Genomic DNA, 21,234 nt, shown 5'->3' with positions numbered 1-21,234 from the left:
CTAATATGCTAAGTGTCCTATTGTTCGACCAGTTGCTATGATGCGCACTGACCACCAGGGGGCAGATGTTCCGACTGGTAGGTTAGCTTGCTGCTGGGGTCCGGCTGATCAGGACTGGGTGAGTTGGACTGGGCACGCCCTGGAGCCCTCCCGCAGTCCCTCCCCAGCCCCGATTGTGCACCAGTGGCGTCCCTTGGCCTGGCCTGGCCCCTCTCACAATCTGGGAACCCTCGGGGAATGTCGGAGAACCAGTTTCGCACGGGTGGATGAGCTGTGCACCAGGCTTCCAGTCTGTCTACACTAATAAAAGAGAAAGATGCAAATTGACCATACCTTCACGATGCCCACCAGCCAGTCAGGAGTGAGTATGCAAATTAACCTCATCACCTGCTCCCAGCACAGCTTGGCCTGCTTGGCTGTCGCCAAGGCGACCTGGGAGCAGGCAAACGTGGCCCGCAGGCAGCTCCCAGCACGGCCTGTGGCAACCTGGGAGCAGGCAAGCCCCATTGGTAGGCAGCTCCCAGCACGGCCTGCTTGGCCATTGCCATGGCGACCCAGGAGCAGGCAAGCAGCTCCTAGCACGGCCTGCTTGGAGCTGCTTGCAACGCGGGAGCAGAAAAGCGCAGCCTGCAGGCAGCTCCCAGCACGGCCTGCTTGTCTGTCGCCAGGGCCACCAGGGAGCAGGCAAGCCCAGTCTACAGGCAGCTCCCAGCATGGTTTGCTTGGCCATTGCCTCAGCAACTGGGGAGCAGGCAAGTGCTGACGGCAGGTAGCTCCCAGCACGGCCCACGGCGACCTGGGAGCAGGGAAGCAGTCCACAAGGCAGCTCCCAGCACGGCCTGCTTGGCTGTTGTCAGGGCGACTGGGGAGCAGGCAAGCCCGGCCCGTAGGCAGCACCCAGCATGGCCTGCTTGGCATTCGCTGCGGTGTGGAGCCGGCAGGCCCTGCAGAGAGCAGAGAACTACAGGGAGCGGGCCTAAGCCGTCAGTAGAACATCCTCTGAGGGCTCCTGGATTGGAGAGGGTGCAGGTCAGGCTGAGGAACACACACCCACTCACGCATGCACGCACCCCCACCCTGTGCACAAATTTCATGCACTGGGCCTCTAGTATATATATATATATGAAAGCCTAATATGCAGAGTGTCCCCTTGGGAGTTTGACCGACTAGGAATTCGATCGCTCACTATGACGTGTGCTGACAACCAGGGGCCGGCGCAGAACAAAGGAAGGCCCTGGCCGGCGGCCAGCGGCTGGCAGCTGGGGGAAGGAAGGCCCCAGTTGGCAGCCGGCAGCCACTAGGGACAGTACCTGTGCATGCATTTTGTGCACTGGGCCTCTAGTTTAGGAATAAAGAGGTTGCTTACACTTACATTAGACTAGTAATGGGAAGACCATGATCTTTGGAGTCACACCAGAGTTTGCAGCTAAGCTGAATCACTTATAAACACATTTTATGAACATTTTCCAGATCTGTAAGGTGGAGGTAATGACACCTACCTTAAGGAATTAATATGAGTTATAGCAAGTTCTGTAGACACAAAATAGGGTTGCTCAAAAAACCCCCAGTATTTTGTATGTGTATTTCTTGGTTCCATTCTTTTTTTTTTCTTAATATATTTTTATTGATTTCAGAGAGGAAGGAAGAGGGAGAGCAAGATAGAAACATCAATGATGAGAAAGAATCATTGATCAGTTGCCCCACACTGGGGATGGAGCCCAAAACCTGGGCATGTACCCTGACCGGGAATTGAACTGTGACCTCCTGGTTCATAGGTCAAGGCTCCACCACTGAGCCACAATGGCTGGGCTTTTGGTTCCATTCTTGAAGTACCAAAGGCTTTTAATGCAGTTTCTAGTATTTTTCTGTCGTTGTCACATATATTTTTGCTTTTGGGTTTTGAATTTTAAAAAGCTGTAGCAGTATTGATTGACAATTAAATTCCCTGTTTATTAAGTGTATTTTTTTTCTGTATCTTCTGTAAAAGTGAAAATGCTCAGACACTAGAACAGTTCGGTAACAGAAACACACTTCATGTTATCCTATATAAGAAAGAGGTAATATGCAAATTGACCATCACTCCAACACACAAGATGGCCGCCCCCATGTGGACACAAGATGGCCCGCAGGGGAGGGCAGTTGGGAGCGACCAGGCCTTCAGGGGAGGGCAGTTGGGGGGGACCGGGCCTGCAGGGGAGGGCAGTTGGGGGGGGGACCAGGCTGGCAGGGGAGCAGTTAGGCGTCATTCAGGCTGGCAGGGGAGTGGTTAGGGGGTGATCAGGCAGGCAGGCAGGTGAGTGGTTGGGAGCCAGCAGTCCCAGATTGGAGAGGGTGCAGGCTGGGCTGAGGGACACCCCTCCCACCACCACACACACACCCCACACAAATTTCGTGTACTGGGCCTCTAGTAAGTGATATAAATTGACATAAAATCTTTCCATCACATATGTTTTAAACCTCACTTTGGATCTTGAATTATGTAAAAGTTGTTTCGTGTATATTCATTTTATAAAATAATTTTTGTATATTTCTTTACAGAAATGTTATGAACAGAAGCAATATAAAAATGGACTCAAGTTTTGCAAGATGATTCTTTCGAATCCAAAATTTGCTGAACATGGAGGTATTGTCTTACCTGTGAGAGATTGCTTTGGGGAAATCTAATTCTAAAATCAGATAGATAGGATTCCTAACAGTGAAAGAAGAATACTTCCCAGATTCCATGGCCTAGTAGCTCTCTAGTGTATAAATATTTAACATTTTTAGTTATATTTCATGTCAGTCTTATTCAAGGTTACTTTACTTCTATTATGTTTAAGCCTATATATACATATACATATACATATACATATACATATACATATACATATACGAGTCTTTACTATTAGATGAGAGGTTGTTGTTTGATTCATTGGGAAACAGTTGGAGTATATGCCAATATTTTTATAGATGTGATTTCATCTATTTTACTAGAACTTAAGTTTATTCTTTGATTTTCTATGTATAAAATTAGGACAATATTTGCAATACCGAAGTAGTATAAAGATACAGTCAAATACATTTTATTCTTTGGTAGATGTCTTTTATATATCTGTTGGCCTTTATATATAAATATGACATTTATCATTAGATTGTTTATCTTGAGTTGTTTTTCTAGCACTGATATTAATAAGTTTGCATTTGCTTCTCTCATCTTTTTTCACTGGTCACTAGTATTTGTTAAAAGGATAGATGAGGTTAGATATACAAATTAAGGTCCTATAGCAAAGCAAAGTTAACTGAGATAACTGAATATTAGACCGGTAATTCTTGAAATTGTCTTATTGGGAAAATAGGCTGACCTGGCTCAGCTTTCTAATGTTGAAAACATTCTTTGAAGGAAATGGAAAGAAGTCTTCATTTCATAGAATTTTAGAAATTTAAACTTGTGTTCAAACTTTTTCACTATGGAACCCTTATCTATTATTAAGTGGAAGCTTGTAGGGAAGTTCTTTATGTATAAACAGAAAAAAATTGTTTGGTTATAGGAGCTTGGACTCACCATGTTCTGAAAACAAAAATCCACAGACATTAATTTGAAAACAATTGTTCTTATCTAATTCCCTTGTGGATTATTTTTTGGGGGGGGCGTTATTCAGAGAGTTATTTCAATCTAAAGCATCTTTCATTAATTACTGTAAACATATTTTTGGGTTGCCACTCCTGTCATCCAGTGTTGTATCCTTGAAAGGTAAAAGGGTATTAATTAGCCGAATTAGGATTAGTTAGAATAAACTTGCCAAAAATGCAGTCTATTCCAGTATTGGGTAAGGTGATTTTTTTTCTCTTTGTTAAGGTAGATTGTTTTGTGGGATGTAAGTCAGATTTGAGATTTGATTCTTGATTCGAATTGATCTCAGGTGAAGGGTGGACTGCTGTATAGATTTAGCTCAACAGGATTCCGGTGCCTGCTGTGTTACCTTTTCTCAGCAGAATCATCTCAACCCCCTTTAAAGAGTCTTCTAAAGAGCAGAAAGCATTTTAGCAACTCAACCCCTACCTAAGGAATTTCAGAAAAGGACCTGGGCTAAACTTTAAGCAAATCTTTAAAATGCCGTTTTTGGAGAGAAGTTCTTCTAACTATGGGATTAAAAAGATGAATAATATAAGCATGGCAGGTGTCAAATGTTAAAATAACCTTAAGATAATTTGAATCTTTCATGTGTAAATAGAGGTTAAAAATATTTTTCAGAGACTTTGGCTATGAAAGGCTTAACATTGAACTGTTTAGGAAAAAAAGAAGAAGCATATGAATTTGTTCGTAAAGGACTTCGTAATGATGTCAAGAGTCATGTCTGTATCCTTTTGCAGTGGTTGAGTAGTTTAATTTCATATATATATTTTCAATTTATTAGTGTTTTTTCCTAATTCAAAAATTCAATCCTATGTAGAAGAGAATTTAATGAACTCTATGTACTAATTACTCAGGTTCAATAATTATCAACATTTTGTAGTATTAGTTTATCTGTCCCCTATGCCTCATTTATTGGAGTATTTTAAAGAGAATCTCTATTCAGTAGGTATGTATTTCAGTTGTGCTTATTGTGAGAGAAGAGTGCTGATAATTATATGTGACTTGAACCTCATTGTTTTTTCTATACATCCATAAACTAGTGATATTTCACATCGCTCCAGATAACTTACAAACCTGTATAGTGTAGTAAACCTGTATAGTAAAATTTATGTTCTTTAAACTTTCGTTAAGAAACTGTACAAGAAAAATTCAGAGGAAATTTGTTTTAAAACATTTTATTTAGTATTAAGTGTGATATTATATTGGTTCTTCAGCTTGTTTCATTTGCATAGGGACATAGCTATTTTCACTGATACTCATAATTGTATTTTTCTGTGTCTAATATCCAGCTTGTAAAAGAACAAAAGTACTTTTTAAGGTTAGATCATTGAAATTGATATTCATTTCTGTTTTGCTTATTTATATATTTATTAATAACCTTTTCACATATTTTCCTGTTTCCTATGTTTTTACATTTAATTCATCTATGGGCCGGGCCAGTTTTGAACATCAATAGTCTTAGTTGTGTTTTCACATTTTTAGCTTAGGGTTCTCTCAAAATACTAAATACTTCTTTTTTTAAAAAAAATATATTTTATTGATTTTTTACAGAGGGATAGAGAGTTAGAAACATCGATGAGCGAGAAACATCGATCAGCTGCCTCCTGCACACCCCCTGCTGGGGATGTGCCCACAACCAAGGTACATGCCCTTGACCGGAATTAAACGCGGGACCCTTGAGTCCGCAGGCTGATGCTCTATCCACTGAGCCAAACCGGTTAGGCCCGCAGGGGGGGGCAAACTTTTTGACTTTACATAAAAGGGTACGGTCTTTTTTTTTTTTTTTTAGTTTTATTTCATTCAAACGGGCCGGATTCGGCCCGCGGACCGTAGTTTGCCCATGCCTGGGTTAGGGCAATACTTACTTCTTTATCTCAGTGCTTACTCTCGAGCAGAGAGAGAGGGCATATAAGTATGGTATTGGTTTTGGCTCCAAGATATGCTAAGAATTTAATTTACAATAAATAAAAAATTAATTTTGTGGTTTTTAATATCATTGGTGAATTAAATGATGGTTACATGTTGTTTTAGAATTGATTGAATATAGACTCGTTTTAAAAGATAATTTTTGTATTCTAGTATATTCTTTTTCAATACTAGTACATAATAAGTGAATGTGCCCAGCACCTAGCTTCAATAATTTAACAGTTGTCCGTCAAGGCTGATCTCATGTTACCTTTTACCATTTGCTCACTGTCCCCTTCCCTCTGACCCCAGGTTATTCTGAAATAAATCTCAGACAAAAATGCCATTTCGTTAAAGTAAGCTTTATATTAGATAGGTATGTAGCATAGTATTTTCTAGTACCTGTGAATGTCTGTATTTCCTTAACTTAATAGGTTGGCATGTATATGGACTCTTGCAGCGTTCTGATAAGAAATATGATGAAGCTATTAAGTGTTACCGAAATGCCCTGAAATTAGATAAAGATAATCTGCAAATTTTGAGGGATCTCTCTCTGTTGCAGATCCAGATGAGAGACCTTGAAGGTTACCGAGTAAGTACTCTAATCTTAAGTGTACACATTTTAACAGATAGATATAATTTAAAACATGTGAATTCAGAATGAAGTGAGTGTAAGCCAAGATCATGTAGATTTGATTGTTCATTATAGTCTAGAAGTGGAAAGTCACTTGGGACCTTCCCCCAGTAATAGTTGTAGAACTGCATTATCAACAAGGGATAACTTTATTTAATGCTTTTTTAAAAAAAAACAACTGTACTATCTCCTGTGTACAAATGCTGTACTGTATTCTTTGTTGGTTTGACATTTACAAATTTGATAAAAAGAATGTTTATAATTGAAATCTAAATGTAGAGATTAGTTAGCTTTCTTTATTATGGGTTAGTAAATATAAAATAATGTGAGGATTGCCATACATTAGTCTTTCTGTAGTCCATACTGGCTTCTTCAGCTCTGCTGAACATCTCCATGTGTATCCTAAACTCATTATGTCCAAAACGTAATTCTCTTATTTTCTTTTGTGAAGGAGGCCACCAACTCTTAACACTTCTTAAATAAATTGTCTTTCATTTACTTTTTACTTTTGCCCTTCTGCCATAAGTCATTATACCCTATGCCTAGATTTTTTGCAGATGTTTAAAGAGTTCTGCTGAGATTGATATAATCATTCTTCAAGATTGTGTGGTTTTTCTTCAGCAGTACTTAACAGCCTGGGTGTGGTGAGAGTTAACATTAGTTATATTCATGAGGCAAAGAAATTAAGAATATTGGCAACAGAGTGGTTCCTAAGAGGGATAGTGAAATAAATGAAAGTAAAAGAGCTGGTGGTTAGAAGTGAAGGACGCAAGGAACTAGAGTTACTAATGGTGTCCTCTTAAGAACAAGGGTAGGAATGTCACTGAGTGAAAATGTTGGCAGCATAGGCGCTATGGCCAGAGAATGAGATAATTTGTTTTTGTGATTTCTGGGTGGCAAATAAGACAGTGATTTTCAACCTTTTTCATCTCATGGCACTTTTAAACTAATTACTAAAATTCGGTGGCACACCAAAAATACATATTTTTGCTAATCTGATCATAAAAAGATATAATTTTGATTGGTTTACAAAAATAATAATAATAGTAATTATCTATCCTTTTTACTCCAAAGTGATTTAAAAAAAATCAGGTGCCTATACTTGTATATAAGGATTTCTGGTACCAAGAATTAACCAATTAGATGCAACCTTCTGTGGCATGACCAATAAGATACAGCTCTGTTATATGACCTATGTATTATGGTTTAAACAGGGCATTCACATCAATGGGCTATTGTGTTGACTGTTGTCATTTTTCTATTTGACAGTCTTAGCAATTTTCAACCTTTTTCATCTCATGGCACATATAAGCTAATTACTAAAGTTCTGTGGCACACCAAAAAATAGATTATACTTTTTGCCAATCTGACAAAAAAAAATACATAATTTTTATTCATTCACACCAGATGGCTATTGTGTTGGCTGCTTTCATGTTTTTATTTGACAATCTAAGGGAAAAGAGGTCAGTGCATCTGACTCGACTAAATAGGTATTGCATGTTTTAAAAAATCTCGTGGCACACCAGTTGAAAATCCCTGGTCTAGGATGTGGTTGTGGGAGTGGGTCCCTGAAGAGGGGTAGAGGACATCATTAAAGATAAGGAAATTTTAGATGTAAGATAGGTTGTTGGATGGGTGTTCTACGCTGTTCCATTTGCCCAGGATAATGGTAGGATTTGGCAGAGAGAAGAAAACCGACCCAGACTTTAATGAAGGGATGGAGTAACAGAAGCAATAATGAAAATAAGGAATGAGAGTGATAATAGCATCCTATCTAATAAAAGAGAAACATGGTAATTAGCATACAACCGCTACCCTTCCCATTGGCTAATTAGGGCAATATGCAAATTAACTACCAGCCAAGATGGCGGCCGGCAACAAGGCAGCTTAAAGTGAACATGAGGCTTGCTTGCTTCAGTGACGGAGGACTCCAACGTTCCTCGCCTGCCGCTGCAGGCCTCTGAGCTGCAACTCTAAGCAACTATGTTACAAATTTAGAAGCTAAACAAAACCCCAGAAACCTGCTTTAGTCCACCGGGCTTCAGCCAGCAGGATCGCAACATTGTTTCAAATACAGAAGGTAAACAAAGGCCAGAAACCTGCTTTCAGCAGCGGAGGCCTAAGAGCTGGAGCCAAGCCTCAAAGCTAAAGCTGGCCCAGAATTAAAAAAAAAAAAAGAAAGAAAGGAGCGGTTGAGAGCTTCAGTCCCCCTCCAGCCTGAAAACAACCCTCAGCCCCTCACCCAGACTGGCCAGGCACCCCAGTGGGGACCCCCACCCTGATCCAGGACACCCTTCAGGGCAAACCAACCCGTGCACCAGGCCTCTATCCTATATAGTAAAAGGGTAATATGCCTCCAGGCACCGGGATCCGCGTGACAGGGCAGCGCCCAAAGCCCCTGATCGCCCTGCGGCTCTGTGTGTGACAGGGGGCGGGGCCACAACCTCCCTATCCGCCCTACTCTGTTCGTGACAGGGGAAGGCGCCCCCACTCCCTGATCCGCCCTGCTCTGTGCGTGACAGGGGGCAGCACCCCAACCCCCTGATTGGCCCTGCTCTGTGCGTGACAAGGGGTGGCACCGCAACCTCCCCATCGACCCTGCCTAGACTGTGACAGGGGGCGGTGTCCCAACCCCCCAATCGGCCCTACCCTGAGCGTGACTGAGGGTGGCATCGCAACCTCCCGATCTGCCCTGCTCTGTGCATGACGGGGCGGCGCCCCAACTCCCCAATCGTCTCTGCTCTGAGCCCGACCAGGGGCTGCACCTAGGGATTGGGCCTGCCCTCTGTCACCTGGGAGCAGGCCTAAGCCAGCAGGTCGTTATCTCCCGAGGGGTCCCAGACTGCGAGAGGGCACAGGCCGGGCTGAGGGACCCCTCCTCCCCCCGAGTGCACAATTTTTTGTGCACCGGGCCTCTAGCACTATATAATAAAAGGCTAATATGCAAATCGACAGAAAGGCAGAATGACTGCTTGGTATGACACTCACTGACCACCGGGGGAAGACACTTAATGCAGGAGCTGCCCTCTGGTGGCCCCTCAGCCAGAAGCTGGGCTCATGGCTGGCAAGCGCAGCGGTGGGCTGGAGCCTCTCCTGGCCACTGCTGCAGGCAGGTGGTAAGGAGTGAGGGGTCCTGGACTGCTAGAGCCCCGGACTGTGAGAGGGATGTCTGCATCCTGGCTTAGGCCCGATACCCCCCAGAGGTCTCAGACTGCAAGAGAGGGCGCAGGCCAAGCTGAGGAATGCTGCCCCCACCCTCCAAGTGCACGAATGTTGTTCACTGGGCCTCCAGTAATTTTATATGCCTAAAAGGAACCAGACACTTACACATGAAGGTAGAGGAGTGATACTAAGTTGTTTCGTCAAAGGTAATCTTTTTATGAAAGAAGATCTGATCTTGTTATTCCTTTTGGCATTCCTTTTTTTTTAAAAAAATATATATTTTATTGATTTTTTACAGAGAGGAAGGAAGAGGGACAGGGGTAGAGAGTTAGAAACATCGATCAGCTGCCTCCTGCACACCCCCTACTGGGGATGTGCCTGCAACCAAGGTACATGCCCTTGACTGGAACTGAACCTGGACCCTTCCGTTCACAGGCCAACGCTCTGTCCTCTGAGTCAAACCAGTTAGGGCCCTTTTGGCATTCCTTTTACCAGTTGTAACAACAGAGTAAGGGAAGCTAAACACTACATTTTCAAAATTTCATTGTAGCTAGTGTTTTTCGAGACCTGTTCCTCCAAGCAGATGCACTTTTGTAAAACTTGGAGGCAGATGTGAGCAGTGAAGAAGTGAGGCCTGTGTAAGGAGGTTGTATTTTCTGTTAATGATGATATCTTGATTCTTCTGGGATAGCCATAGTGGAATTTCTGGTGTTTTCTTCCTAATGTAATAGATATTGACCTGTCTTAGAGTGGCAGCAGTGGTGTTTCTGCTTGAAAAGATGTTTGAGAATTCCATCCTGTCTCTGGAGCCTACTATAACAATGTAAATCCATTGTAATTTCATATAATAATTTTGTAAACAGCAAAATTTAGTTCAGTAAAAAACTATCTCAGTGTCTCTTTTAAGATATGTAATTACCTGCCCACCGGTTTGGCTCAGTGAATAGAGCGTCAGCCTGCGCACTCAAGATAGGTAATTACCAGAAGAAATTATTATATAAAGGTAATTTTATAAGTCAGCCTAAAAGCATGAGCCTCAGGGCCGACCTTTCAGTGACAGTCTTACAATGAGCATTACATTACATGAGGTATTTTACAAGTTAAATAATTTAGATAAGGCACACAGAAAGTATTTTATTGTGGAACATATATTTGTTAATTGAATACATTAAAAAAGAATTAAAGGTATTGAATTGTTTCCTGAAAACTGTGATGAACAGAAATACTTTATAGAAAGTATAAAAAGCTAAAAAAATTATTTATTTAGTTATTTATTTATTTATTTATTTATTTATTTAAAGGAGACAAGGTATCAGCTTCTTCAGTTGCGCCCAACACAGCGTGCTTCCTGGATTGGGTATGCTATTGCATACCATTTGCTGAAAGATTACGACATGGCACTAAAACTATTGGAAGAATTTAGACAAACACAGCAAGTAAGTTCATTTTAACATTTTTTCCTACTTTCATAAATAAAATAGTTAACTTCTATATTGTCCCAACCCCCAAATGTGAGTTAAAGTTTTGTGGCCTATGGAAAAACGGGAAAACTGAATTCATTGGTACAACTGCCATGGAAAACAGTATGGAGGATCCTCAAAAAATTAAAATTAGAATTGCCTTATGACCTAGCAATTCCACTTCTGGGAATGTAACGGAAGAAACCCGAAGCACTAATTCGAAAGGGTATATGTACCCCTATGTTCATTGCAGTATTATTTAAATAGCCAAGATTTGGAAGCAGCCGAGGTGCTCATCAGTAGATGAGTGTATGAAAAAGCTGTAATATATTTACACAGTGGAATACTACTCAGTTGTAAAAAAGAAGGAAATCTTAACCTTTTGCTACAACATGGATGGATCTAAAAGGATACAGTAAACCCTGATTTTGTATACCTTGATTTAACAGACTTTGTACCTATTGGACAAAATTTTCGGACCATATGTCATACGTGAAAATTGACACCTGTTAAATTTAAAAAATTTATTTATTTATTTATCTATTTATTTTGTTAATGCTCACCTTAGGATATTTTTTTCCATTGATTTTTAGAGAGAGTGGAAGGGGAGGGGAGAGAGAGAGAGAAGCATCGATGTGAGAGAGGCACATCAGTTGGTTGCCTCCTGCATATGCCCCCAACTGGGGCCAGGGATCGAGCCTGCGCCTGAGTTTAAGCCTTTAACCTGGAATGGAACACAGGACCCTTTAATCCAAGGGCTGACGCTCTAACCACAGAGCAAAACTGGCCAGGGCTTAAAATGCTTTTAACCAGGATTTACATATAAGAAACTAACAGGTTATTGTTTTGTTATCAATTTGCTGTTATTTTTTAACAAATCTAGCAAATAGGCCATATGTTGGGAAAAACACTGTAGTAATTTCGCCAAAATAAATAAATACTACATGTCTACAAGTATAGTCTACATAATTAAATCCAAGAGTCACCCCTCATAAACAATGTTCAGCAAATAATTAAGGCGTGATCACACAGCATTACTTGAGGTAATTGATTTGGTTGTCAAATGAGGAGACTTTCTGTAGCAGTTATATTTTTTTGAACTTTCCTTTCCACATATGTATATATATTTTATTTCAGAGAGGAAGGGAGAGGGAGAGGTAGAAACATCAATGATGAGATAAAATCATTGATTGGCTGCCTCCTGCATGCCCCCTACTGGGGACAGAGACCACAATCTGGGTATGTCCCCTGGGATCGAACCCGGGACCCTTCAGTCTGCAGGCTGATGCTCTGTACACTGGGCCAAACCGGCTACGGCTCTGTAGCAGATTTTAACACACTCTTACAGGCCAATGTTCTAATGTGTGTGCTAAGCCATGCCTCAGCCATGTACATTTGTGTACTCTTGGTGACTGATGAATGCACTCATTTATTAGACGTATTCAGTAATTAAAAGTTACAGTAATACATGTAGAAAACTCTTCTGTGAAATTAAACTTTTCATACATACTTAATTTTAATTACACGTCTACATAAGTAAAAACAGCTAAACTAATTTGTCAAATTTTTAATGTATGCATTCAGAAAAATCGCATGTTTATATAACGGACTTTTCGTTTTAATGGACACCCCCTTGCCTGAATTAGTCTATTATATTGAGGTTTACTGTATTATGGTAAATGAAATAAGCCAGTCAGAGCAAGACAAATACCATATGATTTCACTTATATGTGGAATCTAATGAACAAAATAAACAAAATAGAAACAGACTTACAGATACAGAGAACAGACTGATAGCTGTCAGAACATAGGGGGATTGGATTGGGTGAAAAGTGAAGAGATTGCCCTAACGGGTTTGGCTCAGTGGATAGAGCGTCGGCATGCGGACTCAAGGGTCCCAGGTTCGATTCTGGTCAAGGGCACGTACCTTGGTTGCGGGCACTTTCCCAGTAGGCAGCTGATCGATGTTTCTCTCTCATCGATGTTTCTAACTCTCTATCCCTTTCTCTTCCTCTCTGTAAAAAATCAATAAAAAAAATATATATAAAGAAAAGTGAAGAGATTAAGCAGTACAAATTGGTAGTTGCAGAATAGCTACAGAGATGTGGATTGTAGCATGGAGGATGTGATCAATAATGTCAAGATAACAGGGTATGGTGCCAGTTAGATGCTAGGGGCAGCAGGGAGGAACACTAGAGTATATGGTTTAATGGCTACTTTGCTATACACCTGAAATTGGTGTGGAAGGGTATTGAATGTAAACTGTGGTTGGAAAAAAAACCCAGAATTCTTTTTATGTTATATATTTTTTTCCAGCTTATACAAAGTGGATGTAGAAGCATAAACATAGTACATTTCTACCATCTCCCAGACAAATATAACTAATATGTACAATTATTGTATTAAAAGTACAAAAGGGATACAGACTCCATCAATGTCTTTCTAAAAGATATACAGGTACAAGTAGTATCAAAAGTATGAGGAAATCACCAGTTAATTGTACATTCTGCACGTGACATCACAGAGCAAACTGAGATTAGCAGTCCTATGATCTACACTTACTTAATGCTTAGATAACATTTGTGCAGCTTGTGGTAGAGTTAGATTTCTGTCTTCCTGTATATATGCATATGAGGTTCATAGTCTATATAATAAAACTGGCAAAGAATGCATATATTACATATAAAATTACAAATGCTTAATTAACAATGTAATATATAAGCAAGTAGACATATGCCATGAGACAGAAGAGAATTCTATATAATAAAAGCCTAATATGCTAAGTGTCCGGTCATCCGGTCGGCCATTCAACCAATCAAAGTGTAATATGCTAATGATATGCTAAGGCCACTCAACCTCTTGCTGTGATGTGCACTGATCACCAGGGCGCAGACGCTCAGACCGGTAGGTTAGCTTACTGCTGGGGTCTGGCCGATCGGGACTGAGCGAGACTGGCCAGACACGCCCTGGAGCCCTCCTGTGATCCCTCCCCGGCTGGCCAACCTCCTGTGTCCTTCCCTGGCCCTGATCGTGCACTGGTGGGGTCCCTTGGCCTGGCCTGCACCCTCTTGCAATGTGGGCTGAGGGGACCCCCCCAGCCCCTCCAGCCCTGAGTGCATGAATTTCGTGCACTGGGCCTCTAGTTACTAAATAAAGCACTGGCATAGTTTGATATAGTAAAAACAAACAAACTGCATTTTGGCTCTTTTTAAAATTTGAATCTAGCCCTAACTGGTTTGGCTCAGTGGATAGAGCGTTGTCCTGCGGACTGAAAGGTCCCAGGTTCGATTCTGGTCAAGGGCATGTACCTTGGTTGCGGGCACATCCCCAGTAGGGGGTGTGCAGGAGGCAGCTGATCGATGTTTCTCTCTCATTGATGATTCTCTCTCTCTATCCCTCTCCCTTCCTCTCTGTAAAAAAAAAAAAGTCAATAAAATATATTCTTAAAAAAATTTGAATCTATTTACATTTCTCTACTGATCTACAGGATCAGCTGAATTTAATGGGGGAAAAAATCCAAGACTAGCAGTTCCTCACATTTGAGTACTACTTAGATTGGCAGCCTTCACTTTTCCGGAGTCTGTGCAGAAACAACACAAAAATAGAGTGGAGGGGTCATTTCAGTCATTATAGGGTTAATAGGAGCTGTGAGCAGGTGGTTGCTACACTTAGGCCTTCTCTATCCAACCCATGTCCATTAAGCCACTTCCAGGTTAGTCTTTGGCGACTAACCCCCCTGGCAAAGGCTGGCATATCTCACCAGGTTTGGGATCTTTTGATCCTTGATCACGGTCAAGGATTGTTTATTCCCTAATGCCAATTCAGTAAAGGGAGGCTGTCTTGAAAGAATGGCTGACAATAGCTCCAACATCCTAAGCTGCTTCCATTGCAATGCTATCCAGTTATAAACATTTCTCTTGAAAAACAAAAAAATCCCTAAAATGAGATGAACAAAAATAAAAAATATATAACTTAAAAAAAAGGGGTGGGATTCAGAATTCTTTTTTTTAAAATTTTTTATTTATTGATTTTAGGAAGACTGAGAGAGACAGGCATCAATTTTTTCCACTTATTTATGCATTGACCAGAGGCCTGGTGCATGAAATTTGTGCATGGGTAGGGTCCCTAGACCTGCCTGGTGATCAGAGCTGATCTGTGAGGTGACCGGCGGGGTGATTGCGGGGCTCCCTTTGGCACCTGCCTTGGCTGGCCTGGGGCCTGTGGGCTGGGGGCAGCTCCTGTGTTGAGCGTCTGCCTCCTGGTGGTCAGCGCACATCATAGCGACCGGTTGTTTCTCCAATTGCTCCACCGTTGGGTCGATTTGCATATTAGGCTTTTATTATATAGAACCAGAGGCCCAGTGCACAAAATTTGTGCTTGTGTGTGTGTGTGTGTGGGTGTGTGTGTGTGTGTGTGTTTATACATATGTGTGAGTACCCTTCAATTCTTCCTGACAACCACTTTCAATAAATTCATGTGGCCTCCTAGATACTGTAGACTACTTTCACATCTCTCTCACAATCTAGGACTGCTGGCTCCCAACCGCTTGCCTGCCTGCCTGATTGCCCCTAACCTTCTGCCTGCCAGCCTTATCACCCACTAACCACTCCCCTGCTGGCCCAATAACCCCCTGCCAGCTTGGTTGTCCCCAACTGCCTTCCCCTGCTGGCCTGATGGCCCCCACTTGCCCTCCCCTGTAAGCCTGATCACCCCCAACTGCCCTCCCCTGCAAGCCTGGTGGCCCCCAACTGCCCTCCCTTTCAGGCCTGGTCCCTCCCAACTGCCCTCCCCTGCTGGCCTGATTGCCCACAGCTGCCCTTCCCTGCTGGCCATCTTGTGTCCATATGTGGGCGGCCATCTTGTGAGTTGGAGTGATGGTCAGTTTGCACATTACCTCTTTATTAGATAGGATTAGTTGATTTTTGTGTGTGCCCTGACCAGGGATCGAATCTGCAACCTTGGCATATTGGGATGGTGATCTAACCAACTGAGCTAACTGTCCAGAATTTTTAATGCAAAATAAATAATATAAAAATGTTTGTACACTTTAATTTCAACAATATTCAAATGACAAACACTGTAAAGAAATGAAAGTTTTGTGCCTGAGAATTGTTTCTCTAATATATATTGCTTTATACTTGATGTAAACATTAATAAATACATTTTAATTTGTAAAAGAGAAAAGAACAAAAATATACACATGAAATTAAATAGATATTAACATTATTCATATCACTCCAGATTTTATTTTTTAAAGGAATGAAATTACAGAAATAGCTAAAGTTCTCCCATGTGCCTCCCTAGAGGTAGCCACTATTCTGAAATTGGTATGTCATTCCAGTGCATTTACATTATGTATAAGTTCAGAAAAGTTAGTATTATTTTGTATACTTAAAAATCTGTATGGATGATATGCAGGTTTTTTTCATTCAACTTTTCTTGATGTCTGTATTGATACATGTAGGGCTAGTTTACCCATTTTTAACTGCTGTTTGGAGTTTCATTATATGAGTAAGCCATAGTTTATCCATTCTACTTTGCCTCTATTGAAAAACAATGCTGTAATGAAGATTCTTGTCTGCTGTTTCATGAGCCACATTTGTGAGTTTCTCTTCAGTGTACACCTAAAACTGGAATTGTAGAGTTGTAGCTGTGTGTTTTCAGCTTTACTAAGTATTATTATCAACACTCTCTGAAGTAGCTGTACTAATTTATACGCTTACCAGCAAGGTTTTACAATTATTGTTTCCTCAGCATCCTTGTTGACCCTTGTCAGCTTTATTAGTTTTTCTAGTCTCTTAGATAGACATTTATCTCATTTTTCTTTTGTGTTTCTTTGATAGTGAGGTTAAGGGATATTGAGATAAGAGATATTGTCTGTAACTTTCTTTCTGTTTGATGTCTGTATCTGGCCTCATGGATTGAGTTAGGCAGTGTTCCTTTTTGTTTTTTTGGAAGTTTGTGAAGGTTGCCATGACATTTGGTCCTTTCTTTAATGAAAGTTCATTGGTTACTAATTTATTCTCTACTTGTTATTGGTCTAATTAGATTTTGTCTCAAGTAGATCCTGGGAAAGGATCTGGGGTGTTTATCTAAGGCGTCCCTTTAACCGTGCAGGTGTTGGGACATTCAAGTAGTTGCTAGCGAAGAGGCTACTCTACACAAGCAGGACAAAGGGCAAGTCTAGGACCAAAAAGACTAGAAGCTTTAATTTCAGTTTTAAGCGTATGCAAAATAATTCAACTAACTGCCGGAGGAATTACACCACATGAAACATAAGCAGTTGCAAATCACACAGCACTTTATTACTCACAAAAGTTCCTGATGCTGCGGGTACAGGCTTGAGGGGATCCCAGTGGTGCTGTCCTCTGGGGTCCGGCAGCTGGGCTGGTCCGGTCCGGATGCAGGGGGCCGGCGTTCCTCACCCGAGAGCTCGGTAGCGTCTCAATCGGTAGGTACTAGCCGTTCTTCTGTCATCTGGCAGAGAGAGGAGCGTGGAGCGGCGTTGTTTTCCGGACTGAGGACTGATAAAAGGACGACGTGCCTTTGTGGCTGTCTCGACAGGCCAGCACCGCTAGCTGGTCAGGACCCATTTTTAAAGCCTGTTTTGTACCCGCAGCAGTTCAGGTGGCTATCAATGAGTTATGTCAGTGCACGCATGTTAATCTCAATCAGGGCGAGGGGCTACATGTGGTTATTTAGGGAGAATACATCACTCGCACAAATGGTTATCTTAGCAAGTCACTCTGAGTTAGTAACTGATGTTCAAATCCGTATCTATGGGGTACACACGCTTCAGGGCAGTGGGGTGGGGTATGTGTCCTTAATATCACACTTTAGGTTTTAAGAAAGTTAACTCAAACATTTTAAAACCTTTTTAACATTTTTAGACATTTGTAAAGCATTTTTAAACGTTTCTATATATTACTACAACAGATTTCCTATTTCTTCTTGAGTTTCAGTAGCTTATATTTTTTCTAGGAATTAATCCATTTCATTTAAGTTATTTAATTTGATGGCATATAACTTTTCATAATAGTTCTTTATATTCCTTTTATTTCTGTAAGGTCTGTGCTAATGTCCCTCTTATTCCTGATTTTAGTAGTCCTTTCTTTCTTGGTTATTCTAGCCGAAGGTTTGTCAATATTGTTGGTCTTTCAAAGAACCAACTTGTTTGTGTTAATTTTTTCTATAGGTGTGTTGGGGTATGCCTTCAGCACTGAGTCAGGCAATTTATAACTCTGCCTTTGATTTTGCTTCTTGTTTATGTAGTGTCAAGGTCAGCAAGAGGTGAGAGCTTAGGGTTTCCTGGGGCCTTACTGAGCATGTGCATACCTCTATGTGTCTGTGGCTTTTCAAAGCCTAATGGACATCACATTTTCCAGCTTCTCCTTTAAGATTTTTGGTTAATCTATTGTTTGCGCAGACTGTTATTTATCACTTCAGGCACTGTAAAGATAAACACTTGTCTATAATTGTTTCTGACTAACGCTTTTGGCCCTCTCCTCCCCCTAAGGCTTTTTGCTCTGGGCAAGCTCTGTGTTTGCCTATATGTGGGGTCTTGCGGGGAGCCACCTGAGGGGTCAGTTAATTACAGTTCCTTGGGAAGGAGACTTTGAAAGAGCTCCAGCTTTATTCTGTTTTCTCTGGTGGCTGCTCTGAGAACACAAGCTTATTTTTCAAGATACTGTGTAGCTAAAGAGCATGTAGTAGGACTAGGGCAAGTTAAAACACCACAGAGCTCACTGGTTTTACCAAGATTCAGCCATTTTCCTTCAATAAGTGCTCCCCAGGTAGCTACAAACCTTTGATTAATTTCCAGAGTTCTGAAAAAGGTGATGCTGAGATTTTTGGACAGCTTCTTTATTGCTTTTACAGAGATATGAGTTTTTGGAGGTCTTCACCATTTTTGCTAACATCATCCTCTTCATATTTTCCTGATGAGAACTTTTTCTTTGAAAGTTACTCTAAAAGCAAGGTATTATTTTTTTGGAATGATAGCTAAACTAATTTTACCTGCTAGAGTGAAAGACCTTTTTCATTTATCAAATAAATCTCAATACAGAGTTTGTATGGCAAGTCCTCTTTGTTCTATCTCTATCCCAGAGTCTAGTTCAGAGAAGACTTGTAGAATAATATAGTTCTCCATATGTATAAGTAATGGACATACAATAATATAAAGGCAATCATAATGTAGTGTTTTGTCTCTAGATTCTGTTATTCTCTAGCATGTATTTGAGATTCATCCATATTAGAGCATATATTGGTAGTTCATTCCTTTTTAATGCTGAATACTATTTTATTATGGATATATGACACTTTGCTTATGTATTCATTAATTGGTGAACACAAGGATTGATTTTAGTTTGTTATTACGAATAATGCTGTTATGAACATCTGTGTACACATTTTTGTGTGTATATATGTTTTCATTTCTCTCTGGTATATATCTAAGAATGAAATTGTATTTTTGGTAAATATATATTTAACCTCTTTTTCTTTATTGATTAAGGTATTACATATGTGTCCTTATCTCCCCATTGTCCCCCCCAACCCCCACAATTTTTTTTTTAAAAAAATTATTTTTTACAGAGAAGAAGGGAGAGGGATAGAGAGTTAGAAACATTGATGAGAGAGAAACATCAATCAGCTGCCTCCTGCACACCCCCTACTGGGGATGTGCCCGCAACCAAGGTACATGCCCTTGACCAGAATCGAACCTGGGACCCTTCAGTCCACAGGCCAATGCTCTATCCACTGAGCCAAACCGGTAGGGCATAACAAAAATGGTAACATCCTAGAGCAGCCGTGGGCAAACTACGGCCCGCGGGCCGGATCCGGCCCGTTTGAAATGAATAAAACTAAAAAAAAAAAAACCATACCCTTTTATGAAATGATGCTTACTTTGAATTTATATTAGTTCACACAAACACTCCATGCATGCTTTTGTTCCGGCCCTCCGGTCTAGTTTAAGAACCCATTGTGGCCCTCGAGTCAAAAAGTTTGCCCACCCCTGTACTAGAGCCACTGTTATTTTTCCACTTGATTTATTTGGGAGTGTCTTCCCTTTCAGTACATAAAGGGCATACTTATATTTTCATATCTACACTTTAGTCCATGTAAGGAAGTACGATAACAATGCATATATGCATATGAGTTCATTGGTTGATCTATTCCCCGCCCCCCCCACACTCTCTCCTGCCTTCCCTCTGTGGTTTGACAGTCTGTTTGACGTTTCTATGTCTCTGGGCCTGTTTTTGTTCATCATTTTATCTTGGTCATTAGATTCCACATATGCGTGAGATCATGTAATACTTATCTTTCTCTGACTGGTTTATTTCGCTTAGCATAATGCTCTCTAGGTCCTTTCATGCTGTTGCAAATGGTAAGAGTTCTTTTTTTTTTTTTACAACTGCAAGAGAGAGTGAAAGGGAGGGAGGGACGAGAGAGAAAGAGAAAAAGGGGGTGGGGGGAGAGAGAGAGAGAGAAAGGAAGAGAAAGAGAGAAATACTGATGTGAGAGAGACACTTTGATTGCTTCCTTCATGCTCCCTGACTGGGGCCAACTCTTTGTTGCTTGGGCTGATGCTGTAACCACTGAGATACACCAGCCAGGGCTTCACTTAACTTTTTAATAAACTGCCCAATTGTTTTCCTGAAGCATTTTGTATTCCCTCCAATAATGTATGAGGGTTCCAATTTCTACTCATCCCCAGCACCAGTTATTGTCTAACTTTTTTTTATTGTCTGATTTTTTGATGATAGTCATCTTAGTGGATATGTATCTGTTTTCATGTATTGTAACTGAAATCTGAATTCTGCCTGCAGCAATGAAAGCCAAACTTGTGAGACAGGTGCTGGCATCTTGAGAAGATGGGGGACTCTCCCCAGTCCTCAAAAACCCATTTTAAGATCTTATTGCAGGCAGAGGTTTTTAAGAGGGAGAAGGAAAGCAGAACGGAGATCAGGGGGAGGGGCTGTAGATATGCCAGCAGTGTCCTTGCTGGTCCTGATATGGATTTTTAACTCAGCATCCTTGAGTTGGCCATCTTTTTTTTTTTGTCAGTGAATTCCTGTGTCTGGGCAGTTGGCATTAACCAGAGCCTTGAAGGTCAAGCTGCTCCTTAGGTTCACACAGGAACTGAAACTGCTGGATTGTGAAGTATACTGAAAAAAACCTTTTAACATGTAAGCTCTAGTTTTGAGAAAAATCAGGTTAGAGTAACAAGCTGGGTTTAATATTTGCTAAGATTAATAAGGGTAGCTTTCTATAAGTATAGCTTATTCATTTCCTGTTACAGTTTCCTAACAACTAATGATATTGACCATTTTATTATGTTCTTATTAGCCATTTATATTTCTTCTTTGATGAAATATCTATTCAAATTTTGTGCCCATAAGTGCCCATCAGTAGATGAATGGATTAGAAAACTGTGGTACATCTACACGATGGAATACTAT

At 40.9% G+C, this 21,234-nt stretch overlaps 2 protein-coding genes across 5 annotated transcripts in view; one reads left to right on the top strand and one right to left on the bottom strand.

Moving 5' to 3' along the window:
- MTRF1 (mitochondrial translational release factor 1) overlaps positions 1-17,479 on the bottom strand; it is a 109,298-nt gene extending 91,819 nt beyond the window's left edge. For 2 of the 4 annotated variants that reach the window (XM_006776931.2, XM_015572589.1), the window contains exon 1: positions 17,088-17,479. The gene's annotated coding sequence lies outside the window, so the exon portion shown is untranslated. The remainder of the gene's footprint in view (positions 1-17,087) is intronic. The other 2 variants (XM_015572590.1, XM_015572591.1) reach the window with 2 other exon arrangements.
- The window catches only part of LOC102753743 (N-alpha-acetyltransferase 16, NatA auxiliary subunit-like), a 44,606-nt gene continuing 25,913 nt past the window's right edge, over positions 2,542-21,234 (top strand). Inside the window, exons 1-4 of the mRNA XM_015572592.1 lie at positions 2,542-2,623; positions 4,232-4,336; positions 5,953-6,110; positions 10,616-10,750. Of these exons, the coding sequence (XP_015428078.1) occupies positions 2,587-2,623; positions 4,232-4,336; positions 5,953-6,110; positions 10,616-10,750 (435 nt within the window). The 5' untranslated portion in view covers positions 2,542-2,586. The remainder of the gene's footprint in view (positions 2,624-4,231; positions 4,337-5,952; positions 6,111-10,615; positions 10,751-21,234) is intronic.

This window comes from Myotis davidii, unplaced genomic scaffold (assembly GCF_000327345.1).
Source record: "Myotis davidii unplaced genomic scaffold, ASM32734v1 scaffold105, whole genome shotgun sequence".
Classification (NCBI taxonomy): domain Eukaryota; kingdom Metazoa; phylum Chordata; class Mammalia; order Chiroptera; family Vespertilionidae; genus Myotis; species Myotis davidii.
Note: the sequence above shows the minus strand (reverse complement) of the source record. Positions and strands in the feature narration are given on the sequence as shown.